This window comes from Ranitomeya variabilis, chromosome 1, assembly GCF_051348905.1.
Source record: "Ranitomeya variabilis isolate aRanVar5 chromosome 1, aRanVar5.hap1, whole genome shotgun sequence".
Lineage (NCBI taxonomy): Eukaryota > Metazoa > Chordata > Amphibia > Anura > Dendrobatidae > Ranitomeya > Ranitomeya variabilis.
This window is the reverse complement of record NC_135232.1, coordinates 4,768,697-4,793,070: the sequence shown is the minus strand read 5'-3', so window position 1 is coordinate 4,793,070 and position 24,374 is coordinate 4,768,697. Positions and strand designations below refer to the sequence as shown.

The window sequence follows — 24,374 nt, the reverse complement described above, 5'->3', positions numbered from 1 at the left end:
TATATCCGGTTCTCCCGTGCATGTTGGGACTGTTGCGTCGCGTGGAGGTTGGGGGTTGGACAGGACGTTCTGCCCTGGGTCCTCCCTGTCTCTGACGAGGCTGCATGTGAGCCCTAACATTGCTGGGAGCGGTGTCTGGTCCGGCGCGGCTTGCGCATGCGTTGTGGGGCCCATCGCTGCTGCGGTCATGTGACCGCTGACATGTGATGTGCCCACACGCTTGCTCTGGCGGTTCCAGATCGGCGGATTTGGAGGTAGATGTGAGAAGTTTTTTATGATATGCGGGGGTTTATGACTTATAGGTGGCGTATTGGCATGAAGATCGGATGCGATCGGAGATTGCATTGCATGGAGATGAAGGACTGAATAACCGGTGGGCGGTTACTATGACAACTGGAACAACAACGCTGCGATTGGTCTGTGGCTTGAACAGCGGATTATCCCTTTCCTACTATGGAGAATTTATTACATTATATGATGTGGTATCGATGTATTGATTATAGTATGGTTTTTAAACTGTGTTTTATGTGGTTTTTTGCACTTGTTTGTGTAAATATATTAGGGCCGCCCTGTTAGTGATTGGGGCTTGTTTTGGCTCCACACTATTTAAGGTGGCCAGGTGTTATGCATTGTATACTTGATAAAGGCCAACATGGCCCAAACGTTGTATGTGACTATGGCAGAATAAAGATTTTTTATATTTTCTTCACCTGGAACGGATAGTGCAAAATGAGGTCTCCCTGTCTTATACCCCTGATTGTGACATCACTGGGTGGGCTGGATACGCCCCCTTTTGAAAGGTATGGAAAACCATCTATTAAACATATCTCGGCATATGAACCTCGTAGAAGGATGAGCTCCCAAAACCCCCCAGTTGGGAGCCCTGTCCCTGTGGGTTTCCAGAAATATGAACTGCCTATTTCTGTGAATATCCTGTGTTGACATACGGTACTTGGTCTTAAAGGACCACTGTAGCTGAACAAAGGGATTGCCATGTGTTGCTACTTTTTACTTTCATTTTCACAGCTGCATGCAGGAGGGAGGGGAGAATGGTTTAGAATTGCACAGAGCTGGCAGGCAGAGGAGAAGTGTATTCACCCACAGGCAGCTGGGGGGAAGAGAGGGGGGTCAGAAAGCCCACAGCGTGCGTCTGTAAATCCATGGAACCTTCTAGAAGTATACTCAGAACATGGCATATTTACATTATCAGGAGTTATAAGGGTTAAAAGATTATCAACAATGTCTTATTTTCAAAACCATTTTTTTAAGGACCACCTCACATTTGAAGTCACTTTGAAAGGCCTATAAAACAGAAAATGCCCAAAAGTAACACCATTCTAAAGACTGCACCCCCAGGGTGCTCAAAGCCACATTCATGAAGTTTGACCCTTTTATGGTTTTACCAGAATTAAAGTAACGTGGAAGAAAAGAATGAAAACTTAAATTATTCCCACCAAAGTATTGATTTAGCTCCAAATTTTTCACTTTCAAAAGGGTATTAGGAAAAAAATGGACCTTATTTGTTGTGCAATTTCTCCTGACTATGCTGATACCCCATATGTAGGGGGAAACTACTGTTCGAGCGCACAGCAGAGCTTGGAAGGGAAGGAGCACCAATATAATTCTGGAGCGCAATTTTGGCTGGAGCAGATTGCAGACACCATGTCTCATTTTCAAAGCCTGTGACAGCTTAGCCTTACGGAGAGACTCGGAAGGGACAGAGCGCTATTTGACTCTCAAAGAACCAGTTATTGTAGAATAGTTTGGTAACTCAATATACAGAGCCTCTAAGCGACACAAGCAGAATTTGCCCTCAAGTTACCCAATTTTGGAAATTACACCCTCTAGGATTATATGTACCGGTGTGCTGACTGTTTTTAATCCATTGTTGTTTTCTGAAAAAGAAGCAGCAGTGTATGTTGCTGAGTGAAAATTGCAAATCTGCCATTATAGTGCCCAGTACATTGTAGTGCCCAGTATATTGTAGTGCTCAGTACATTGTAGTGCCCAGTACATTGTAGTGCCCGTACAGTGTAATGCCCAGTACATTGTAGTGCCCAGTACATTGTAGCGCCCAGTACATTGTAGTGCCCAGTACATTGTAGAGCTCAGTACATTGTAGTGCCCAGTATATTGTAGTGCCCAGTAGATTGTAGTGCCCAGTACACTGTAGCGCCCAGTACATTATAGCGCCCAGTACATTGTAGCGCCCAGTACATTGTAGTGCCCAGTACATTGTAGTGCCCAGTACATTGTAGTGCCCAGTATATTGTAGTGCCCAGTAGATTGTAGTGCCCAGTACACTGTAGCGCCCAGTACATTATAGCGCCCAGTACATTGTAGCGCCCAGTACATTGTAGTGCCCAGTACATTGTAGTGCCCAGTACATTGTAGTGCCCAGTACATTGTAGTGCCCGTACAGTGTAGTACCCGTACAGTGTAATGCCGAGTACATTGTAGTGCCCAGTACATTGTAGTGCTTAGTACAATGCTTTGCCCATACGTTGTAGTGCTCAGTACATTGTAGTGCTCAGTACATTGTAGTGCTTAGTAGATTGCAGTACCCGTACAGTGTGGTGCCCAGGACATTGTGATGCTTAGCACATTGTAGTGCCCAGTACATTGCATTGCCCATACATTGTAGACCCCATACATTGCAGTACCCGTACAGTGTAGTGCCCAGGACATTGTAGTGCCCATACATTGTAGTTGTGACGGGGTCTACCGTGCTGGAGTACCTCTTTCAGTACTACCCCGTGTTTCAGGAGGTCCACTCTGCTTTGGCTGGAATCTGAATGAAGGACGCTGGCTGAAATTGCTTGGTTACATGGGCACATATAAAAGATCACTGCTTCTCCACGTATTTCCAGTGTGACAACTCTTTACTCACAGGACACAGAATATATCACACAGATACAGAGGGCGGGCCAATTGAAAAGCGGCAGGCCAGACATATATTACAATAGCCGCAGGTGGCCGGAGCCTGCCGATATTTACTGTGGGAAATACAAAGGTGGGGGAGGTCAGAAGGGGGATATCTTGTCTCCTCTGCCCAGGGGCGCAGACTGTGGGCTGATGCATTAGGGACATGCCTCTCACATGGAACCTATTATACATACATATAACTGCACAACATATTCTGGGTGCTGGGGGGTTCCGTAACACGGCTCCCCTTTTCAGCGACGCGATCGGCATACACAGTCTGATCCTTAACGGATCGGTTTGGGGATGACCGAAGTTTGTGGGGTTGGTACAAGTTCCGTTTGTCGACTTAGTCCATCGGCGCTACCGTTTTGTTTGCCGGGTCTGTAGTGGATGGTGAAGTCCAGAGGTTGTAGGGCTAAACTCCACCGCAGTAATCTGGCGATGTCTCCGGAGACCCGATTAAACCAGACTAGGGGATTATGGTCCGTTAGGAGAGAAAACTGTCGTCCATACAAATATGGTTGTAACTTTTTGAGTGCCCATACTACTGCCAGGCACTCCTTCTCGATGGCCGCATAGCTTACTTCACGGGGCAGTAGTTTCCGACTCAGGTAAGCTACCGGGTGTTCTTGGCCGTCCGGCCCGACTTGGCTCAGTACTGCCCCCAATCCAAACATAGAAGCATTCGTGTGAACAAGGAAACGTTTAGTTGGATCGGGTGTGGCCAATACAGGGGTATTGGTGAGGGCGTCCTTCACCTGGCGGAAGGCTTCCTCACACTCTGGGGTCCAGGTTACCTGGCGGGGTTGGTTCTTATGGGTCAGATCAGTGAGGGGCTTGGCTACGCTGCTGTAATTGGGGACAAATTTCCTGTAATACCCCGCTGTCCCTAGAAACGCCATGACCTGGGTTTTAGTGCGCGGGGTGGGCCATTTGGCTATTGCCTCAATCTTGGCTGGTTCTGGTCGCTGTTTCCCACTTCCCACCCAATGCCCTAAATACTGAACCTCTGCTTTGCCCACGTGACACTTGTTTGGGTTCAGGGTGATTCCGGCCTTGTGGATCCTGTCCAATACTGTCTCTAGGTGATTTAGATGCTCTTCCCATATCGCGCTGTAGCTGGCGATGTCGTCCAGGTAGGCACAAGCATAGTCCTGGAGATCATCCAGAAGCCGGTCAGTCAGCCTCTGGAAGGTCGCAGGGGCATTCTTCATCCCGAATGGCATAACTCGAAACTGGAATAAGCCGAACGGGGTGACAAATGCAGACTTGGGAATAGCGTCAGGACTAAGGAGAATCTGCCAGTAGCCTTTGCATAGATCGATGGTGGTCAAATACTTTGCCCTGCTAGCCGGTCTAACAGCTCATCCATGCGCGGCATGGGATACGCATCCGTCACCGTTTTCTCATTGAGCCTGCGATAGTCTACACAAAACCGTGTAGTCCCATCCTTCTTGGGCACTAACACTACCGGGGATGCCCAGGGACTATATGATTCTTCAATGACTCCTAAACGCAACATCTCTCGTATCTCTTGTCGCATCCCTTCTCGTACAGACTCAGGGACACGGAAGGGGGGTTGTCTCAGGGGGGTCTGATCCTGGGTCTCAACCTTGTGTTGTGCCAGGCGAGTGTACCCTGGTCTTCCCGAAAACATCCTCTGTCGCTGCCTCAACGCCTCCGCCTGCTGTCTCTCCCGGGGCCTAGGTCTTCACCCCAGTGTACCTGGTCCCATGTTTTAGACTGAGTCCTCTCCCCTAAGACATCAGGCAAGGGGAGTCCGGCTACATCCTCTGCTTCAGGTGCACAGATGGCCACTACCTCTTCAGGGCGCTCCCGGTAGGGCTTCAGCATGTTCACGTGGAACATGCGGATAACCCTGGGGTCGTCACAATCGGCGACATTATAGGTGGTGTCGGCTATTTTCCCCACTACCTGGTAGGGCCCCTGCCATGCAGCTTGGAACTTGTTCTGCCTAGTGCGTTCTAACACCAGGACCTTCTGTCCTATCTCAAAGGTGCGTTCTCTGGCCCTCCGATCGTACCATACGCGCTGGCGCCGTTGGGCCACCTGCAGGTTCCCACGTACAGCCTGGGTCAGCTCCTGTAGGCGGTCCCGGAATTCCAGCACATAGGGTACAATAGGTACCCCTTCTATGGTGCCCTCCCCTTCCCAGTGTTCAAGCACTAAGTCTAGGGGTCCCCTTACCCGTCTCCCGTATACCAGTTCGTACGGGGAGAACCCCATGGATTCTTGGGGCACCTCCCGATAGGCAAACAGGAGGTGAGGCAAGAATTTCTCCCAGTTCCTGTAGGTCCTGGTAAAAGTCCCAATGAGTTGTTTTAATGTCCTGTTAAAGCGTTCACACAACCCATTGGTTTGCGGGTGGTACGGGGTGCTTCTAATGGACTTTATGCCGCACAGCTTCCACAGTTGGTTGGTCACCTCTGCTGTAAAGTGGGTACCCTGGTCCGAGATAATCTCCCGGGGAAATCCAACCCGTGAGAAAACCTGGAGCAGGGCAGCCAGTATGTCTCTGCCAGTATGTTAGACAACGCAACCGCCTCTGGATACCGTGTGGCATAATCTACCACTGTCAATATATACCTTTTCCCTGACGGACTGGGTTTGGCTAACGGCCCTATCAGATCGACCGCTACTCGGCTAAATGGCTCCTCCACAATGGGGAGGGGGCGTAATTTGGCCTTGCATCGATCTCCCCTCTTGCCAATGCGCTGGCAACTGTCACAGGTCTGGCAGTACTGACGAACATCATAGGTTACCCCCGGCCAAACGACGTTTTGTGTCAGACGATGCCTGGTGCGACAAACGCCGAAGTGCCCGGCCAAGGGTATGTCATGAGAGATTCGCAGTAACTCTTGCCTATACTTCTTGGGAACTACCAGCTGTCGTTTTATAGTGGGGCTCGTCCCTGTGTGGTGCTGCTCTGTGATCCGGTAGAGGAGTCCCTGCTTCCATACAAACTGTTCCCCTTCCAGTACCCCTCTCCCCTCCTGTGCCTTCCCACGATATCCCTCCAATGAAGGATCCTCAAGTAACTCCCTCTTAAATTCATCTGGGGTGGCCCAAGAAATGTCTGGCTATGGGAATACGTGTAGGGCTGGGATGTCTTACCTGGGCCTCCTCTCAGTGTGATTCCGCCTCCGCAGCTCGATCTTGTCTCCGGGTGGTCACAGGATATGTCTCAGCCAGAGGGGCAACCGAGAAGGCATACAACATGGGCCCCAAGTCATTTCCCAGCAAGACGTCTGCAGGCAAATCCTCCATCAAATCGACCTCAACAAGGCCATCCCCTACTCCCCAGTTCAGGTGAATCATGGCAGTGGGCAGTCGATGTATGGCTCCCCCTGCTACACGGACTGCCACTGTCCGGTCCGTCTTCTCTTGGTCCCGGACGAGATGAGGCTTCACAAGGGTCAAAGTTGCTCCGGAATCTCTTAGTCCCTGCATGCGTTTCCCATTAACCCACACGACCTGTCTGTGCTGTTGTCGATTATCTGCCCGGGCTGCCTGCACGGGGTCTACTTCATGCAGCACTTCCTCCATCTCTTCCACCCCCTGGTTAGTTGTAGCCCTCAATGCCGGGTCAGCTTCGCCTTGGTAGCAGTGTACAGCGGCCCGGCTGAAGGTTGCTGTTCCCGCCTTTGGCCACTGGGTATGCTGAGTCCGGTTGGGACATTGTCTTTGCAGGTGGCCCAGCTGACAGCAGGTGTGGCATCATGCCCCAGGGGAACTGTGGTAGGCCAGGTTTCTAGCTGGTCCCAATACAATCTTCGGTGGTTTGGGGCCCTCCAGGTCCATGGGCGGACCCTTAGTGACCATCTTTGATCCAGACAACTGAGGCCTCCTGGCGTCATGATGTTCATCGGCCAGACGAGCGGCTTCCTCAAGAGTCATTGGCCGCCTGTCCCGAAGCCATTCCTGTGTGTTGGGGGTTAGTTCATTAAAGAATCGTTCTAACAAGAAGAGCTGGAGGACGTCCTCCTTAGTGGTTGCTTGGCTCCCTTGTACCCACTGTAGCAGTGAACGCCGTAATTTACAGGCCCATTCAGCGTGGGTATCGGTTACGCGTTTTATAAGTCTGCGTAACTTTTGGCGGTATGCCTCTGGTGTCAGCGCATACCGGGCCAAGATCACTTCTTTGATCCGCTCATAGTCCATACAGTCCTCATCAGGTACCATGCGATAGGCGTCCGCTGCCCGGCCGGTCAGCTTGCTGGCCAGAATCTGAACCCGTTCCTCCGGCTTCACTTGATGAGGGGCACACTGCCGCTCAAAGTCCTGCAGAAAGCCATCAATGTCTTCCTCTGCCTCCCCCAACTGTCGGAAGGCATTATACTGGATCTTTTTGTGGCTTACTGTTGAAGGTACCTAGTAGGAGGCCAGAGCTCCCCCTGCTCGCTGACTCTCCTCTCTCCGCTCTGCCAGCTCCATCTTGGCCAGCTCCACTTTGGTCAGCTCTGCCATCTCCATGGTTAGCTCTATCCTGGTCAGCTCGGCTATCTTTTCCTTCAGATCAGTACGCACATCAGCCATCACCTCTCGTATGATCTCTACTGCAGGGTTTGGGCCATAGAACGCCAGTCTGTTCTTTACCTCCCTCTGGAATTCAGTCTTCTCCACGTTCACATTGAGGGGCGCTGCACTGTCGTGTTCCATGAGGGCTGCTATCAAATCAGCTTTTGTTTTGTTGCTGGCAATTAACCCTCGGGCTTCCACCAGATCTTTTAATGTAGTCCTCTTTAACTTCTGGTAGTTGTTTTCCATTCATTCCTTTCCTCCTGTAGAAGGGGTATCATATCCCGCTGTCTGCCACCAGTGTAATGCGGTCTACCAAGCTGGGGTACCTCTTTCCGTGTTTCAGGAGGTCCACTTTGCATTGGCTGGAGTCTGAATGAAGGACGCTGTCTGGAATTCCTTGATTACATGAGAGCATATAAAAGCTGACTGCTTCTCCACGTATTTCCAGTCTCACAACACTTTATTCACAGAACACAGAATATATGTAACAACAGATACAGAGGGCAGGTCCATTCAAAAGCGGCAGGCCAGACATACATTACAATAGCCGCAGGTGGCCGGAGCCTGCTGATATTTACTGTGGGAATTACAAAGGTGGGGGAGGTCAGAAGGGGGATATCTTGCCCCCTCTGCCCAGGGGCGCAGCCTGTGGGCTGATGCATTAGGGACATATATCTCTCTATATATACAAATAACTGCATAACATATTCTTGGTGCTGGGGGGTTCTGTAACACGGGTGATGCCCAATCCTGGGCCTTCTGCCTGCCGACCGGTTCACCATCCGTACGGTCGGTGGACGAGTTTTTTTACGGCTCTGGCTCTGGTGTATGGTGATCCATATGGCGTCTCTCTGGTGGAATCCTGACTCCGTAAGATCAAGCAGGGGAGTCGGCCGGCTGAGGTGTACTGTTCAGAGTTCAGGAGGTGGGCCACAGACACACAGTGGAATGACCCTGCCCTTAGGAGCCATTTTGTGCGGGGTCTGTCCCCTAGGTTGCAAGATACTCTGGTGCAGTACGCAGCCCCCAGGTCGTTGGAGGCCGCCATGTCCCTTGCCATCCGGGTGGATAGACACTTGAGGGAGAGGCATACACAAAATGTGCCCCCTGTAGTCCTTGCTCGGGAGGAGGACACACCTGACCAGGCGGACGAACCCATGCAGGTGGGAGGAGTTGGTTCCCAAACTGGGTTGCCTGTGGTTCGCCGTGGAGTAGGGGCATGTTTCTACTGTGGGCAGACCGGTCATTTTATCAATGTCTGCCCAGCGCGTGCCAAAGTGCACCATCTAAAGAGCCGTGTCACCCTGGTCGTGTGGAGGGAGGCGACCAGGGTGTGTATATTTCCTCCATTTTTTCGTCTCAGTGTACCTTAACTGCTGAGGTGGTTATTGGTGGGGTAACTGAAAATGTTCCAGTGCTTGTGGACAGTGGAGCAGGAGTCAATTTGGTGGATGCTCATTTTGTCCAGACCCATGGCCTGATGAGTAGGTCGCTAGCTAGACCTCTAAGTGTCCAGGCCATTGACTCTGCCCCACTCAGCCAGGGGAGCATTACCCAAGTCGTAGACAATATACATCTACTTATAGGGGCTTGTCATGAAGAGTCCCTGTCATGCTACGCCTTGGAGGGCATACCAACTCCCATGGTCTTAGATCTCCCTTGGTTGAAAAAACACAACCCGGTCATAGACTTCTCTCTCTGCTCCTTTATAGACTTCTCTCTCTGCTCCTTTATACAGACTTCTCTCTCTCCTCCTTTATACAGACTCCTCTCTCTGCTCCTTTATACAGACTCCTCTCTCTGCTCCTTTATACAGACTTCTCTCTTCTCCTTTATACAGACTCCTCTCTCTCTTCCAGACTGCCCTCTCTCCTCCATTCTCCAGACTCATCTCTATCTGCTCCGTTCTGCAGACTCTTCTCTTTTTCTGCTTCCAATCTCCTCTCCCTTTTCCTTGCTCCAGATTCCTCCTTCCTCCAAACTCCTCTCTCTCCTCCTTTTCCCAGGCTCCTCTCTATCCTCCTTCCTCCAGACTCCTCTCTGCTATTTTCTCCAGACTCCTGTTTTTACTTTCCCTCCAAATTATTTTGTCTCCTCCTCACTCTAGACACCACTTTCCTCTCATATCTCTCTTCTCCTTCCTCCAGACTCCTCTCTGCTCCTCTGTTCTTCTCCTCCCTCCAGACTCCCCCCTCCTCCTCTTTCCAGACTCCTCACCATCTTGGTTGTTCCAGACTTCTCTCTTTCTTCCTACAGATGCCTCTCTGCTCCTTCCTACAGACTCTTCTCTCTGCTCCTTTTTACAGACTCCTCTCTCTCCACCTCCCTCCAGACTCCTGTTTCTCCTCTTTTCTCTCATTCCTCTCTTCTCCTACCACCAGACTCCAGTCTCTTCCTCCCTATAGACACCTATCTCTCTCTCCTCCTCCCTGCCGACTTTTCTCTCACATTTCTTTGCTGGACAACACATTGAATTATTGTTGGCAGCACATCCCTGTTTACATATTGCAGAGTGATGATAGTAATGATCCTAGCCACCAGTGGCAATCATAGGGACGTTCATCGTTACAATTAGTTTCAATCATTGGGTCAATTATAGTGAGTGCAGTATTTATCCTTTATCCATTATTCTTGCATATTAAGCTGTATCCATCGTCGTGTCGAATGCTCGATAGGTGCTGGTACTCACCCTTACATTTTATACTTTTATCCCAGGATATCAGAGTGGTCAGGGGTCTGCTCTCGATTATTCTCGCATCTAAAGCTGTATCCATCTTCGTGTTGTATGCTCGATAGGTGCTGGTACTCGCCCTTATATTTTATATTTTTTGTCCCGGGATATCAGAGTGGTCAGGGGTCTGCTCTCAATTATTTTTGCATGTAAAGCTTAAATCCTTCTTCGTGTCGTATCCTCGATAGGTGCTGGTACTCACCCTTACATTTTATACTTTTGTCCCAGGTTATCAGAGTGGTTAAGGGTCCAATCTCAATAATTCTCTGTCGCGATCCATTTTTGGATTCGTGGCAGCTCTGGTTCCACTCTGTTTCAAAAGTAGTTTTTTTCCTTTCAGGACCATCGGGGGTTAATGTCTGTTTTCGCCCCCGCTGGAAATCTGGTGTAACTGCAGTGCTGCTGGGTCAGCTAATGTGGGTGGTGACCTCTTCCACCATCCTTTAAATGGTCACCTGATTCATCAGCTGACTGATGGTGATAGTTTCTCTGGAAACACGCGATGTGTGAGGAGCTTTCTGGTTCCAGCGTGTATCAGCTGTTTGAGGTCCTGGTGTCGTATCCTACGCTGAGTGGAGTTTGGAGTCCAGCTTCAGTGTCATCTACGGTGTGGAGCTTGGCAGCTGAGTCTGGAAGCTGTGTAGTTTTTTTCCTCATACCTTTTGTGTTTGTCACTATCACCTGTGTGGTACCATCTGCAGTGGTGAGGCTAGCGCTCCTTACAGGCCAGTGCACAGGGCAGTGTGAAGTGATAACTAGGAATGAGGTTCCTGATGGTGGTGGGGGGAAGGACCCACTTACGGTTTTAGGGGAGTGCAGGGACAGGCTCACATTTGAGCAGGTGGTGTCCATTCCGTCTTTTCGCTATTGAAAGGGCCTTCCTTCCCCCTTTTCCCTCCCATTGTGAGTTTGTTGTGCTGTCCGCTTACCGACCCCCGTTGGGTCCCATTTCGTATCGTGACATTCTCACATGTAAAGCTGTATCTATCGTCATGTCGTATCCCCGATAGGTGCTGGTACTCACCCTTACATTTTATACTTTTATCTCAGGATATCAGAGTGGTCAGGGGTCCGCTCTCGATTATTCTCGCATCTAAAGCTGTATCCATCTTCGTATTGTATGCTGGATAGGTGCTGGTACTCGCCCTTATATTTTATATTTTTTGTCCCGGGATATCAGAGTGGTCAGGGGTCTGCTCTCAATTATTTTTGCATGTAAAGCTTAAATCCTTCTTCGTGTCGTATCCTCGATAGGTGCTGGTACTCACCCTTACATTTTATACTTTTGTCCCAGGTTATCAGAGTGGTTAAGGGTCCAATCTCAATAATTCTCTGTCGCGATCCATTTTTGGATTCGTGGCAGCTCTGGTTCCACTCTGTTTCAAAAGTAGTTTTTTTCCTTTCAGGACCATCGGGGGTTAATGTCTGTTTTCGCCCCCGCTGGAAATCTGGTGTAACTGCAGTGCTGCTGGGTCAGCTAATGTGGGTGGTGACCTCTTCCACCATCCTTTAAATGGTCACCTGATTCATCAGCTGACTGATGGTGATAGTTTCTCTGGAAACACGCGATGTGTGAGGAGCTTTCTGGTTCCAGCGTGTATCAGCTGTTTGAGGTCCTGGTGTCGTATCCTACGCTGAGTGGAGTTTGGAGTCCAGCTTCAGTGTCATCTACGGTGTGGAGCTTGGCAGCTGAGTCTGGAAGCTGTGTAGTTTTTTTCCTCGTACCTTTTGTGTTTGTCACTATCACCTGTGTGGTACCATCTGCAGTGGTGAGGCTAGCGCTCCTTACAGGCCAGTGCACAGGGCAGTGTGAAGTGATAACTAGGAATGAGGTTCCTGATGGTGGTGGGGGGAAGGACCCACTTACGGTTTTAGGGGAGTGCAGGGACAGGCTCAGATTTGAGCAGGAGGTGTCCATTCCTTCTTTTCGCTATTGAAAGGGCCTTCCTTCCCCCTTTTCCCTCCCGTTGTGAGTTTGTTGTGCTGTCCGCTTACCGACCCCCGTTGGGTCCCAATTCGTATCGTGACATTCTCACATGTAAAGCTGTATCTATCGTCGTGTGTCGATAGGTGCTGGTACTCACCCTTACATTTTATACTTTTGTCCCGGGATAGCAGAGTGGTTAGGGGTCCGCTCTCGATTATTCTCGCATGTAAAGCTGTATCCATCTTCAGGTCGTATGCTTGATAGGTGCTGGTACTCACCCTTACATTTTATATTTTTGTCCTGGGTTATCAGAGTGGTTAGGGGTCCACTCTCGATTATTCTCACATGTAAAGCTGTATCCATCGTCGTGTCATATTCTTGATAGGTGCTGGTACTCATCCTTACATTTTATACTTTTTTCCTGGGATGTCAGAGTGGTCAGGGGTCCGCTCTTGATTATTTTTGCATGTAAAGCTGTATCCATCTTCATGTCTGTAGTGAAATATGCATAGGTATATATATGTGTGTAGTGATATATGTATAGGTTTATATGTATACTTGTAGACTTGTAGATTGTGAGCCCTCGCGGGCAGGGTCCTCTCTCCTCCTGTTCCAGTTGTGACTTGTATTGTTCAAGATTATTGTACTTGTTTTTATTATGTACACCCCTCCTCACATGTAAAGCGCCATGGAAAAAATGGCGCTATAATAATAATAATATGTGTAACCAGCAGTAATTTAACATCTGTTCTGAGGCTGCAGGTCTCACAAGGGGAATTTGAAGAAAACAACCGCACTCAGAATATGAATTTGCGTCATAAACGTGAAATTTTTAATAGGGAACACCACAGTGATTTAATCAAGTGTTGAGGTAACGTTTCGACCCTTTGATGGGCCTTTATCAAGCCTCACTTTCAAGTGGAGGGCAATGGAAGCAGATTAGAACAATGTCCAGGATGGACACAGCGGCTCCACTGGAGACACCACCGCCAACCTTCCTGCCTCTGGACCCACAGTGCTTGTAGGGATCTCACTCCCTGTCCGTGCCATTCCGGATCCTCGTATTTTCTCCTTTTCTCCAGTGGAGCCGTTGTGTCCGTCCTGGACATTGGTCTCCTCTCCTGCCATTGCCCTCCACTTGAAAGTGAGGTTTGATAAAGGCCCATCAAGGGGTCGAAACGTTACCTCAACACTTGATTAAATCACTGTGGTGTTCCCTATTAAAAATTTCACGTTTATGACGCAAATTCATATTCTGAGTGCGGCTGTTTTCTTCAATTTTGAGTTGTCTGGATTCTATCCAGGTTCAGCCTGCACTAGCTCCATACCCCCAGAGTGCACGCCTTTCCTCTTAGAACTGGTCTCACTGGGGGGTCACAGCATATGTTGCCCTGAGCAAGCAGTCTACTGTCACCAGTCTCGCCAGGGGGTCTTGCTGGGAACCAGGAAGAAGGGGAAACATTTCACACCTTCTAGCTCTTTTGAAGTGATATGTCAATTACAGCCTGACACTATCTATCTGTGAGAAACTTACAGAAAGAGTGTTCAGAGGAAAATAATATATTCATTTGGGTAGCGGCCGTGGTCCAATCAAAAACAAGCAATTATAATATTAACCTGAGAGGCTGACCTCCAAGTTAACTCAATAACTTAGGCTTGTACGCATACAAAGTGGTTCACAGATTGAGGGCCGCCGAGCTGATGAGTTCTAGTCCATATTCACCCCCCCCCTCAGGGAACAGAAAGCAGACTACAAAGTTAGCTATTTCTGTAAGTTTTCTCCTGTTTATTTTTATAAGTGTTTTGTATATTTATATGACTTTTTTTATTACCATATTTTTATACCTTCTGTATTGTAAGCACTGTATTTTTTGTATTAAAGAAAAAAACTTTAACAAGTTGAACCTTGTATGTTCTAAAGAATCCATAGCCTTAAACTGTGTGAGCCTTATAATTGGCAGACAGAAGTAGTAATATTTCCGGGACTCATAGCCCGTGTGTTCGATGAGTGGTGGCAGCGTGTATGAGCGGGTGTGTGGCCTGGGTCGGTGTGTGATTTATGCTCCCACTGCAGCATAGGACAGAGGTTGAATGCTGGACTGAGAGAGGGGAGATAGATTAACCCTTGCAGGCGCAACCCCAAGTCGCGTGCTTAGTGCGGGTACGTTACAAATTGGTGGCAGCATGGTGGGATCCGTGACAGTGTTGAATGCTCGATAGGTGCTGGTACTCACTCTTACATTTTATACTTTTATCCTGGGATATCAGAGTGGTCAGGGGTGCGCTCTCGATTATTCTTTTTTTTTAATCAGATAAGTTTTTATTAGGCAATTGCAAAAATACAAACAATTGTCAATGCATTTTGCATACAACTCCAATAACATTTTTATTTTGAAGTTTTCCCCCCTAACAACTCTACCCCTAACCCTCCCCCCCCTTAGAGACCCTCCAAGAGCCAACCAAACTTCATCATCCTGTAGTTTGTAAAACGTACTTCGAAAAGACCCACCCCAAAATATACTTGAGTTTGGGCTCTCCTTCCTAACTCAAATCGAGCCATGGTTGCCACAATTTATAGAAAAGGTTTAGTTTCTGCCTCTTAGTATATATACTTTTCTCCAAAGAAATGATATGATCCACCTGTGCCAAAAAGTCTCTCCTCGTCGGAGGCTCCTCCCTAATCCAAAACTTGGCGATCAGTTTTCTGGCAATAAACAATAACCTGGCGATAGCAGTTTTGAGTGAATTGTCAACAACAATCTTCTCTACATACCCCAAAATACAAACCAGAGGGAGTCTGGGAACAGCACAATTATATGCCACCTCAATTCTATTTAACACTATTATCCAAAAAGAGGACAATCTAGGGCAAAGCCACATCATATGGAGAATACCTGCCTCAGACTGTGAGCATCTAGGACAATGCGAATCAGGTCTCAACCCAGCCTTGAATAGAAAATCAGGAGTTCTGTAGGCCCTATGAATTACAAATAATTGCGACAATCTTCCTGGCTCACTCATAGAAATCCTAGGCACGTACTCCAAAATTGATTCCCATTTATCTTGATCAATTTCTCCCAAATCCGCCTCCCATTTACCTCTAACCTTAATAGGGTACTTTTCCAGAAAAGAAAAAAGGAGAAACTCATATATCCCTGAAATTGCCCCCTTCGTGCCTCCATTTTTAAGGATAAAATCCAGCATAAGGTCCACTTGTAACACTATGGGACTCTTTTTATATTGTGTCAAATATGCATGGGAAATACAGTTATAATGGTATATCGCAGACCGCGGCAGCTGAAATTCCTCCCGCAGTGCCTCAAAAGCTAAGCTTACCCTGAGACTGCAGCTGTACGATCCTATTTATACCAGACTCCCTCCAAGCTCGGAACCCCTCCAGACACCCAAATTCCGGTAGATACAAATTTTCCCAAATCGGGGAATATCTAGTAATGTTCCCCACTCCCCTAATAGTCTTAACGGTTCCCCAAACCTTGTGGATTAATCTAATAGTACAATACTTAGCCCCCAATTTCTGAAAGCGACCCCCCTCCAAACTCTCGCTTAGATCCTCCCCCTTGAATAAGGCGCTCAAGCCATTGGGCACAGAGATCCCTCCCGTATCATCACCCCACCCCCTTAAATGTTGGCACTGAGCCGCCAGGAAATATAGCCATGGATTGGGAAGGGCCAAGCCGCCCTCCGCCTTAGACCTTTGTAGTGTCTCCTGTCTAAACCTGGGACAACCACCCCCCCCAAATTAAATCGCCAAACAAGGACCGAATCTTACGAAATCTACACTGCGGGATCCACATGGGAGAATTATGTAGCACATAAGAAAGCTGTGGCATTATTATCATCTTTATAAGATTTACTCTTCCCACTACTGACAAATGTAATTTTTTCCCTGCCGAAATTTTGGTGCGAATTTTCTGTATAAGCGGGTTCAAATTTAGTTCCTCAAAACTAGCTAAATGGAGAGCAATCTGGATCCCCAAGTATTTAAATTTATGAACCACCCTCAAACTGGAAAGTAAAGTTCCCCCTTCGTCCCCCTCCCTATCCCCATCAATCCTCAACATACAAGATTTGTCCCAATTAATCCTGAGACCTGAATACCCACCAAATTCCTCAATAATAGCCATTGCCTTGTAAAGGGTCTCCTCCGAATCCTCCAGAAACAACAAGATGTCATCAGCATACAGGGCTACTTTATCTTCTTTCAATCCGTACACAAACCCCCTCACTTCCTGTGTACCTCTTATTTTAGCCGCCAGCGGCTCCACAGCGAGAGCTGCCTGGTACCCCTAAACAGGGAAAAACTCTCCGATAGATTATTGTTAACCCTAATTTTGGCTGTTGGGTCAGAGTACAGCAACTTTACCCAGGAAATAAACTTTGGACCAAATCCCAACCGTTCCAGCACCGACCACAGATAATTCCACTCTACACAGTCAAATGCCTTATGGGCATCCAAAGACCCCACAGCTCTCCTACCAGCATTATCAGAAGGAATCTGCATATTCAAGAATAACCTCCTCAAATTAAGTGCCGTTGATTTGTGAGGCATAAAACCAGCCTGGTCCGTATGGATCAATTTATCTATCACCTGAGTCAGCCTATTAGCCAGAGCTTTAGCCAGGATCTTAATATCAGCAGTCAACAATGAGATAGGACGATAAGACTCTGGTAATAGCGGGTCTCTGTCAGCCTTGGGGACAACTACCACAATGGCTTCCCTCATAGACGGAGGCAATACCCCCCTCTTTAGTGAGTCATTGAACACCTTTTCCAACTTAGGCACCAGGTCCTCCTGCAGAATTTTATAGACCTCAGTTGGAATACCATCCGACCCTGGGGCCTTACCCCCCGCCATACCCAAAAGAGCTGCCCCCAATTCTTCCTCACCCTGCGGTTTATCCATCCATTCACAATCTTCCCTGCTTAGTCTAGGCAAGGCAACCCCATTCAAATAACTAGTCATTTCTTCTTTACCCTTGACCCCCTGAGAGGAATATAATTTGCTGTAGAATTTCCAAAATGCTTCTAATATTTGCCCACCCTGGGTCACCACCTTCCCCTCCTCGGTTTTAATAGAGTAAATATGTGAAGATACCCGCTGTGCTGACGCCACTACTGACAATAAATGCCCCGCTTGTTCCCCCTCCAAATAAAAAGTTTCTCTTTGGAATGTTCTCATCCTATCTGCCTTACTCAAATATAGCTGATTGATCGCTGATTGAGCCAATCTCATCCGTTTTTGTGTGTCCCTTGTAGAATTGATAGCCAATGCCTCCTCTGCCGCCTTCAACTCCTCCAACACTTTCTTATCGTGGATTTTAGTCCTAGTCTTATGTCTAGAGATATCACGAAATAAGACACCTCTTAGGAAGGCCTTCGCGCTCTCGATTATTCTCACATGTAAAGCTGTATCCATCGTCGTGTCGACTGCTTGATAGGTGCTGGTACTCATCCTTACATTTTATACTTTTGTCCCTGGATGTCAGAGTGGTCAGGGGTGCGCTCTCCATTATTCTCACATGTAAAGCTGTATCCATTTTTGTGTCTTATGCTTGATAGGTGCTGGTTCTCACCCTTACATTTTTTACTTTTGTCCCTGGATGTCAGAGTGGTCAGGGGTGCGCTCTCCATTATTCTCGCATGTTAAGCTGTATTCATCATCGTGTTGACTGCTCGATAGGTGCTGGTACTCACCCTTACATTTTTTACTTTTGTCCCTGGATGTCAGAGTGGTCAGGGGTCCGTTCTCGATTATTCTCGCATGTTAAGCTGTATTCATCATCGTGTCGACTGCTCGATAGGTGCTGGTACTCACCCTTACTTTTTTTACTTTTGTCCCTGGATGTCAGAGTGGTCAGGGGTCCGTTCTCGATTATTCTCACATGTAAAGCTGTATCCATCTTCGTGTCGACTGCTCGATAGGTGCTGGTACTCACCCTTACATTTTTTACTTTTGTCCCTGGATGTCAGAGTGGTCAGGGGTCCGTTCTCGATTATTCTAGCATGTAAAGCTGTATCCATCGTCGTGTCATATGCTTGATAGGTGCTGGTACTCACACTTACATTTTTACTTTTGTCCCTGGATGTCAGAGTGGTCAGGGGTGCGCTCTCCATTATTCTCGCATGTTAAGCTGTATCCATCTTCGTGTCGACTGCTCGATAGGTGCTGGTACTCATCCTTACATTTTATATTTTTGTCTGGGTGGTCAGGGGTCTGATGTTTTTCTCACTTTCTTCTTTCCTGTAGGTTGTTGGGCATTATGACGGGATTACAAAACAAATTAACTGGACAGGCACCACAATTCTGTGGCTCAAGGGCTCGCCCCCCTCTGATAGTCCTCCTTGTGTGTTTGATACCGATGATCCATCATGTGTAAAAAGTAAGTGACCCTCATCCACCATCTGTTCATAGCATTAGTGGCCACATCCGTTCTCCTCACTGTTCTCTCCTCCTCAGCTCCTCTCTCCACATTTGCCATGGTGGCTCTTGGGGCTGGACTAACACTGCTGATGTTCGGAATGGCGAGCATCCTAATTATGAGGTAAGTCCTCCTTGTGAGGTTGGTGCCTCGTCTATCCTCACCCACCACGGTGAGGCCATAGCATTGTGTCACTGGTGGGCAGAGCCATATATCTGAGTGGGAGGGGTCAAATACGTGGCACGAGCAGTGCTGGCTTGGTGGGTGGTACCCCACTGGATGGCGCCTGTCTGTTTGTTTGTCCGCAGGAAGCTGATGTTGGAGAAGGAATTGGCCTCAATGTTGTGGAGGATTCGCTGGGAAGAACTGCAGTTTGGGAACTCTGAGAAATACCACAAATGTGCCGGGAGCCGCCTGACCCTGTCATTAGTGAGTTACTGCCCCTCCAATATTAGCCTGCACCCCAAGTATCACCTTACATCTTAATTACCCCCCCAAACTCAAATACTCCCAAATTATAGATCAGCTATTACCCCAAGTCCCAAAGACCAATTAGATATGAACCTGTGGGAATAATAACTGCAGAGCTCGCACAGTGAGATCAGGGCTCAAGTACAAAAGCAAGTAGCAACCATTGGGAAAAGACCCTGAGAGAAGCTCAGCTCGCTCACCGGGAGAGAATAGGCCGGGAGAGCTTCCTACAGGAGGGTCCATGCCCAGTGTCAAACATATTCAGAGGGTGAAGGCACCTGGTGTAAGACGTGCAACAGCAAATATTCTCCTAGTAGCGCACCAAACGCCGGCATAATATGTAGAAACCTGCAACAACCTAGGATGAAGGAGATGCGAGGGAAGAGGGTCTGTAGGTCCACACACGTATCGCCGCACATGGCTTCTTCAGGGGGACAATGGTAATGGTAGATCACCTCATAAATCACCTCGTTTCCATGTCTTAAATTTCTGAAAAGCAGATCGCCTGTATGAAGGAGGCAGACTCTGATGTGGAGACAAGCATGAGAAGTAAATTACCGTAACCTATGTCCTATGCACTGATCATATCCATTCTTTATATTTAATACATTGTCATCCACATGTTATAGCAATGCAGTCACCATGCTCATTGGTGCCTATAAGGTTCTATGCAGTAGAAAACAATTTCTCGTATACACAGATTATAACCCTCTTACGCTGGTATAGAGGCTGGAGGCCAGCATGAAAAGCAGGTCACCTGCATGACAGATGCAGACTCTGGTGTCTAGGCTGATTTACTTCTCAGACTGACTTCAGGTCATGCTGGCCTCCAGCCTCCACACCAGAGCCTGCCTTATTCATACAGGTGATCATCTTTTCATGCTGGCCTCCAGACTCCACACCAGAGTCTGCCTCCGTCATACAGGTGATCTACTTCTCATGCTGGCCTCCAGCCTCGACCCGAGAGTCTGGCTCCGTCATACAGGTGATCTACTTCTCATGCTAACCTTCGGCCTCCACACCAGTGTCTTCCTCCGTCATACAGGTGATATACTTCTCATGCTGACCTTTGGCCTCCACACCAGAGTCTTCCTCCGTCATACAGGTGATCAGCTTTTCATGCTGGCCTCCAGCCTCAACCCGAGAGTCTTCCTCTGTCATACAGGTGATCTACTTCTCATGCTGACCTTCGGCCTCCACACCAGAGTCTTCCTCTGTCATACAGGTGATCTACTTCTCATGCTAACCTTCGGCCTCCACACCAGAGTCTTCCTCCGTCATACAGGTGATCTACTTCTCATGCTGGCCTCCAGCCTCGACCCGAGAGTCTGGCTCCGTCATACAGGTGATCTACTTCTCATGCTAACCTTCGGCCTCCACACCAGTGTCTTCCTCCGTCATACAGGTGATATACTTCTCATGCTGACCTTTGGCCTCCACACCAGAGTCTTCCTCCGTCATACAGGTGATCAGCTTTTCATGCTGGCCTCCAGCCTCGACCCGAGAGTCTTCCTCTGTCATACAGGTGATCTACTTCTCATGCTGACCTTCGGCCTCCACACCAGAGTCTTCCTCCGTCATACAGGTGATCTACTTCTCATGCTAACCTTCGGCCTCCACACCAGAGTCTTCCTCCGTCATACAGGTGATATACTTCTCATGCTGACCTTTGGCCTCCACACCAGAGTCTTCCTCCGTCATACAGATGATCAGCTTTTCATGCTGGCCTCCAGCCTCGACCCGAGAGTCTTCCTCCATCATACAGGTGATCTACTTCTCATGCTGACCTTCGGCCTCCACACCAGAGTCTTCCTCCGTCATACAGGTGATCTACTTCTCATGCTGACCTTCGGCCTCCACACCAGAGTCTTCCTCCGTCATACAGGTGATCTACTTCTCAAGCTAACCTTCGGCCTCCACACCAGAGTCTTCCTCCGTCATACAGGTGATATACTTCTCATGCTGACCTTTGGCCTCCACACCAGAGTCTTCCTCCGTCATACAGGTGATCAGCTTTTCATGCTGGCCTCCAGCCTCGACCCAAGAGTCTTCCTCCATCATACAGGTGATCTACTTCTCATGCTGACCTTCGGCCTCCACACCAGAGTCTTCCTCCGTCATACAGGTGATCTACTTCTCATGCTGACCTTCGGCCTCCACACCAGAGTCTGCCTCCGTCATACAGGTGATCTACTTCTCATGCTGACCTTCGGCCTCCACACCAGAGTCTTCCTCCTTCATACAGGTGATCAGCTTTTCATGCTGGCCTCCAGCCTCGACCCGAGAGTCTTCCTCTGTCATACAGGTGATCTACTTCTCATGCTGACCTTCGGCCTCCACACCAGAGTCTGCCTCCATCATACAGGTGATCTACTTCTCATGCTGACCTTCGGCCTCCACACCAGAGTCTGCCTCCATCATACAGGTGATCTACTTCTCATGCTGACCTTCGGCCTCCACACCAGAGTCTTCCTCCATCATACAGGTGATCAGCTTTTCATGCTGACCCTCAGCCTTCACATTAGAGGCTGCCTCTTTCAAACAGGTCATCTGCTTTTCATGCTGACTTACAATCCCCCCACCAGAGCCTGCCTCCTTAGATTTAGTGTCTGTATGCTGAGCATATAACCTCTGGGAAGTTAGCCACTCAATTCTATTACCATTAGTTGGATCAGATATAAATGTGGACTCCGAGTCTTTCAGTCGTTGCTCCATCTCGTCATCCTCCCTTGAGGTCACCCTTTTTATATAAGAGATTGTAGAAGATAAACATCCCCTTAGATACGCCTTAAGGGCGTCCCAAAATAGGTTGGTGTTTAGAGCCTGCCTCCTTGATACAGGTGATTTCCTTTATTTCTGGCCTCCGGCCTCCCCACCAGAGCCTGCCTCAGTTATAGATCTGCTTCTCAGTCATTGCTCCCATGAAGAAGCCATGTGTGGCGATACGTGTGGGGACCTGCTGACCCTCTGCCCCGCTTCGCCTTCATCCTAGGTTATTGCAGGTTTCTGTATATTGTGCCGGTGCTTGGTGGACTGTTAGTTGAATATTTATGTTGCACGTCTTACACCGGGTGACTGCACCCTCTGCGGTATCTTTGGTGCTGGGCCCTTCCTGTAGGAGGCCGTTCTGGCCTCTGCTCCTCGTGGACAGCCGGGCTGAGCTTTGTGTGTGTCTGTTTCTGTGTGATTTTCAGTTGTGCCGTCGTTTGCTGTATTGTTAGTATTTTCCGTATATCTGGGATTCCCGGAGCTGAACATATGAAGAGGGCGACCTATAAATCAGAACAAGGACAAGCGGGTGCAGAGCGGTGAAGGCCTGACCCCCGCGGGGAAGAGGCACAAGATTGGGGGGCTGTTCTAACCCCAGCCCTGATTATTAACCCTTCTCATTTCCCTTAGCTCAGCATTAGCGTACGACCAGAGTTCCTCTCATGTGTGGCCGGCCAATGGCTGCATGACTGAGGAACAGAAGCTTATGGCAGCTGGCGGCTGTGGTGGGCGGAAATCACATTCAGTGGTCGCACCATTTGGTCTCCTGAATTTCTCCCTCATGTCTCAGTATTAATCTCACACTTCAATATTTTCGCTTACATTAATACCTCACGTATTACTGCCCCATACACTGATCTTTAGCGGCACGACATTCTGCCATGACTCGCCTTTCCATCGGATTAACTCACACACTGACTACTGCCCCATGTCACCGTCAGCTATCAAGGGAAAGCATAGACACTTGGGCCCCGACACCTAGTGATGAATTATGAGAGTACCATGAAAGTGTAGACACTTGGGCCCCGACACCTAGTGATGAATTATGAGAGTATCGTTAATATCAGGGTTAAGTCGAATATACCACCAGAACCCTGGGAGCCCTCCGTACGCACCCGTGTCTCATCTTTCTCTAGTTGTCCCATATACCGAGCTATCAAGACTGGCTCTCCAGAACCACTTAGCCAACCCATGTTTGGACTTATCTGTCCAGCCCCAACAAACCCGTTGAGACGTCAGTCGTCCCATTTGGACCTCTCACTAGGAAGTTATGACCCATCTTAGATATTGGGAATTATTTCAGCCAGGAGGTCAAGGGAGGAGGTTTCAGTCCAACCCAGAGGGGCGGTGGCAAATATGGGAGGGGGAGAGCTAGGAGTTAAAAGCTAGCTGCACACCTTTAGCCTTTGTCATTGTTCTGCCATGGAAGCTGCGTCACGTCACGTGTGGAGACGGACCAGAAACTAAGAAAGTGCCTGTGTTTATGAGAGCTTCCCTCCATCCACAAGCTGTAAGAAACGGTAACGTGACACATACAACTAACTGCTATCCCCAACCTGTACCCTCCCTTTATCTGTCCTTCTGGCTGTAATATCTGTATATTACTCTGTATATATTGTGAGCCAGTGACCAGTGTTATATGCGAGGGTCGCTATGTGTCCCCCTGGATGTGCACAGAAGCATATTGAGGTCGCGGGAGGGCATTGCAGTGAAAGGCATAGCTGTGATTGCAGTGCAAAATAAAAGTAAGTGTTGGTCTTGGGCAAGCTATTTGTCCAAGGCAGATTTAGGAAAACCACCCATGGGCTTTTATTTTTGAAGCGGACTACAGGATGGTAGTGGTGCGGTCCGTTTCCACCTGTCCGGATCTTACATGTGGCCTACTGCCACAGGTCCCTTGTAAAAACCCTGCAGCAGAGGGTTGGGTGTATCAGTTTTGGTTTACACGTGTGCAGAGCAGAAGGCTCTGCAGAGCTCAATCTGTGTGAAGCAACACTGAGCCAAACGTAGCAAAAAAGCCTGGCATCCCTCCGCGTACACAGTGGCAGTCACCCACAACAACTGCTCTCCATTACGGACTGTCTCGTTTTCCCAGCTGCGATCCGGAGGATACTATTTTGTTTTCTGTTTGTGAGTACGATGACCATTAAAAGAGACTTTGTATTGAACTTTCCTGGGTCACTGCCTGTCTGTCACACTGCACCAATCCCGCTGCACTACAATATGTGTATTATCTAGTGCACCCTTTGGCAATTAAAATATCAATTCATTTTGGGTTGCTCTTTTATCTCGAACCCTGATTTCCCACGTCCGTGAGTCCGACTGGTACTTACATGCTACCTGGGGTTGGTTTCTGACCTGATATAAGCTTGATAACGGACCTGGCTTATATCTAACTAGACGGTGGCCCGATTGTAACGCATCGGGTATTCTAGAATATGTATGTATGTGTGTACATCGCGCTGTGAATGGGGGTTAAATTCCGCGCCAGTATCACTGATTGGTCGCGCCCGGCTGGCCGATCCTTGAAGCGTGGTTCAAATCCCATGCCAATTCGCGGACTGACTGC

At 48.5% G+C, this 24,374-nt stretch overlaps 1 protein-coding gene across 2 annotated transcripts in view; it reads left to right on the top strand.

Moving 5' to 3' along the window:
* Positions 1 to 24,374, top strand: part of NPR2 (natriuretic peptide receptor 2) — a 227,265-nt gene that overhangs the window by 82,354 nt on the left and 120,537 nt on the right. The window contains exons 6-8 of one of the 2 annotated variants that reach the window (XM_077281261.1): positions 18,394 to 18,526; positions 18,604 to 18,688; positions 18,874 to 18,994. The exons of the other annotated variant lie outside the window; for it this stretch is intronic. Coding sequence (XP_077137376.1) covers positions 18,394 to 18,526; positions 18,604 to 18,688; positions 18,874 to 18,994 — 339 coding nt within the window. The remainder of the gene's footprint in view (positions 1 to 18,393; positions 18,527 to 18,603; positions 18,689 to 18,873; positions 18,995 to 24,374) is intronic. 2 annotated transcript variants of the gene reach the window in all.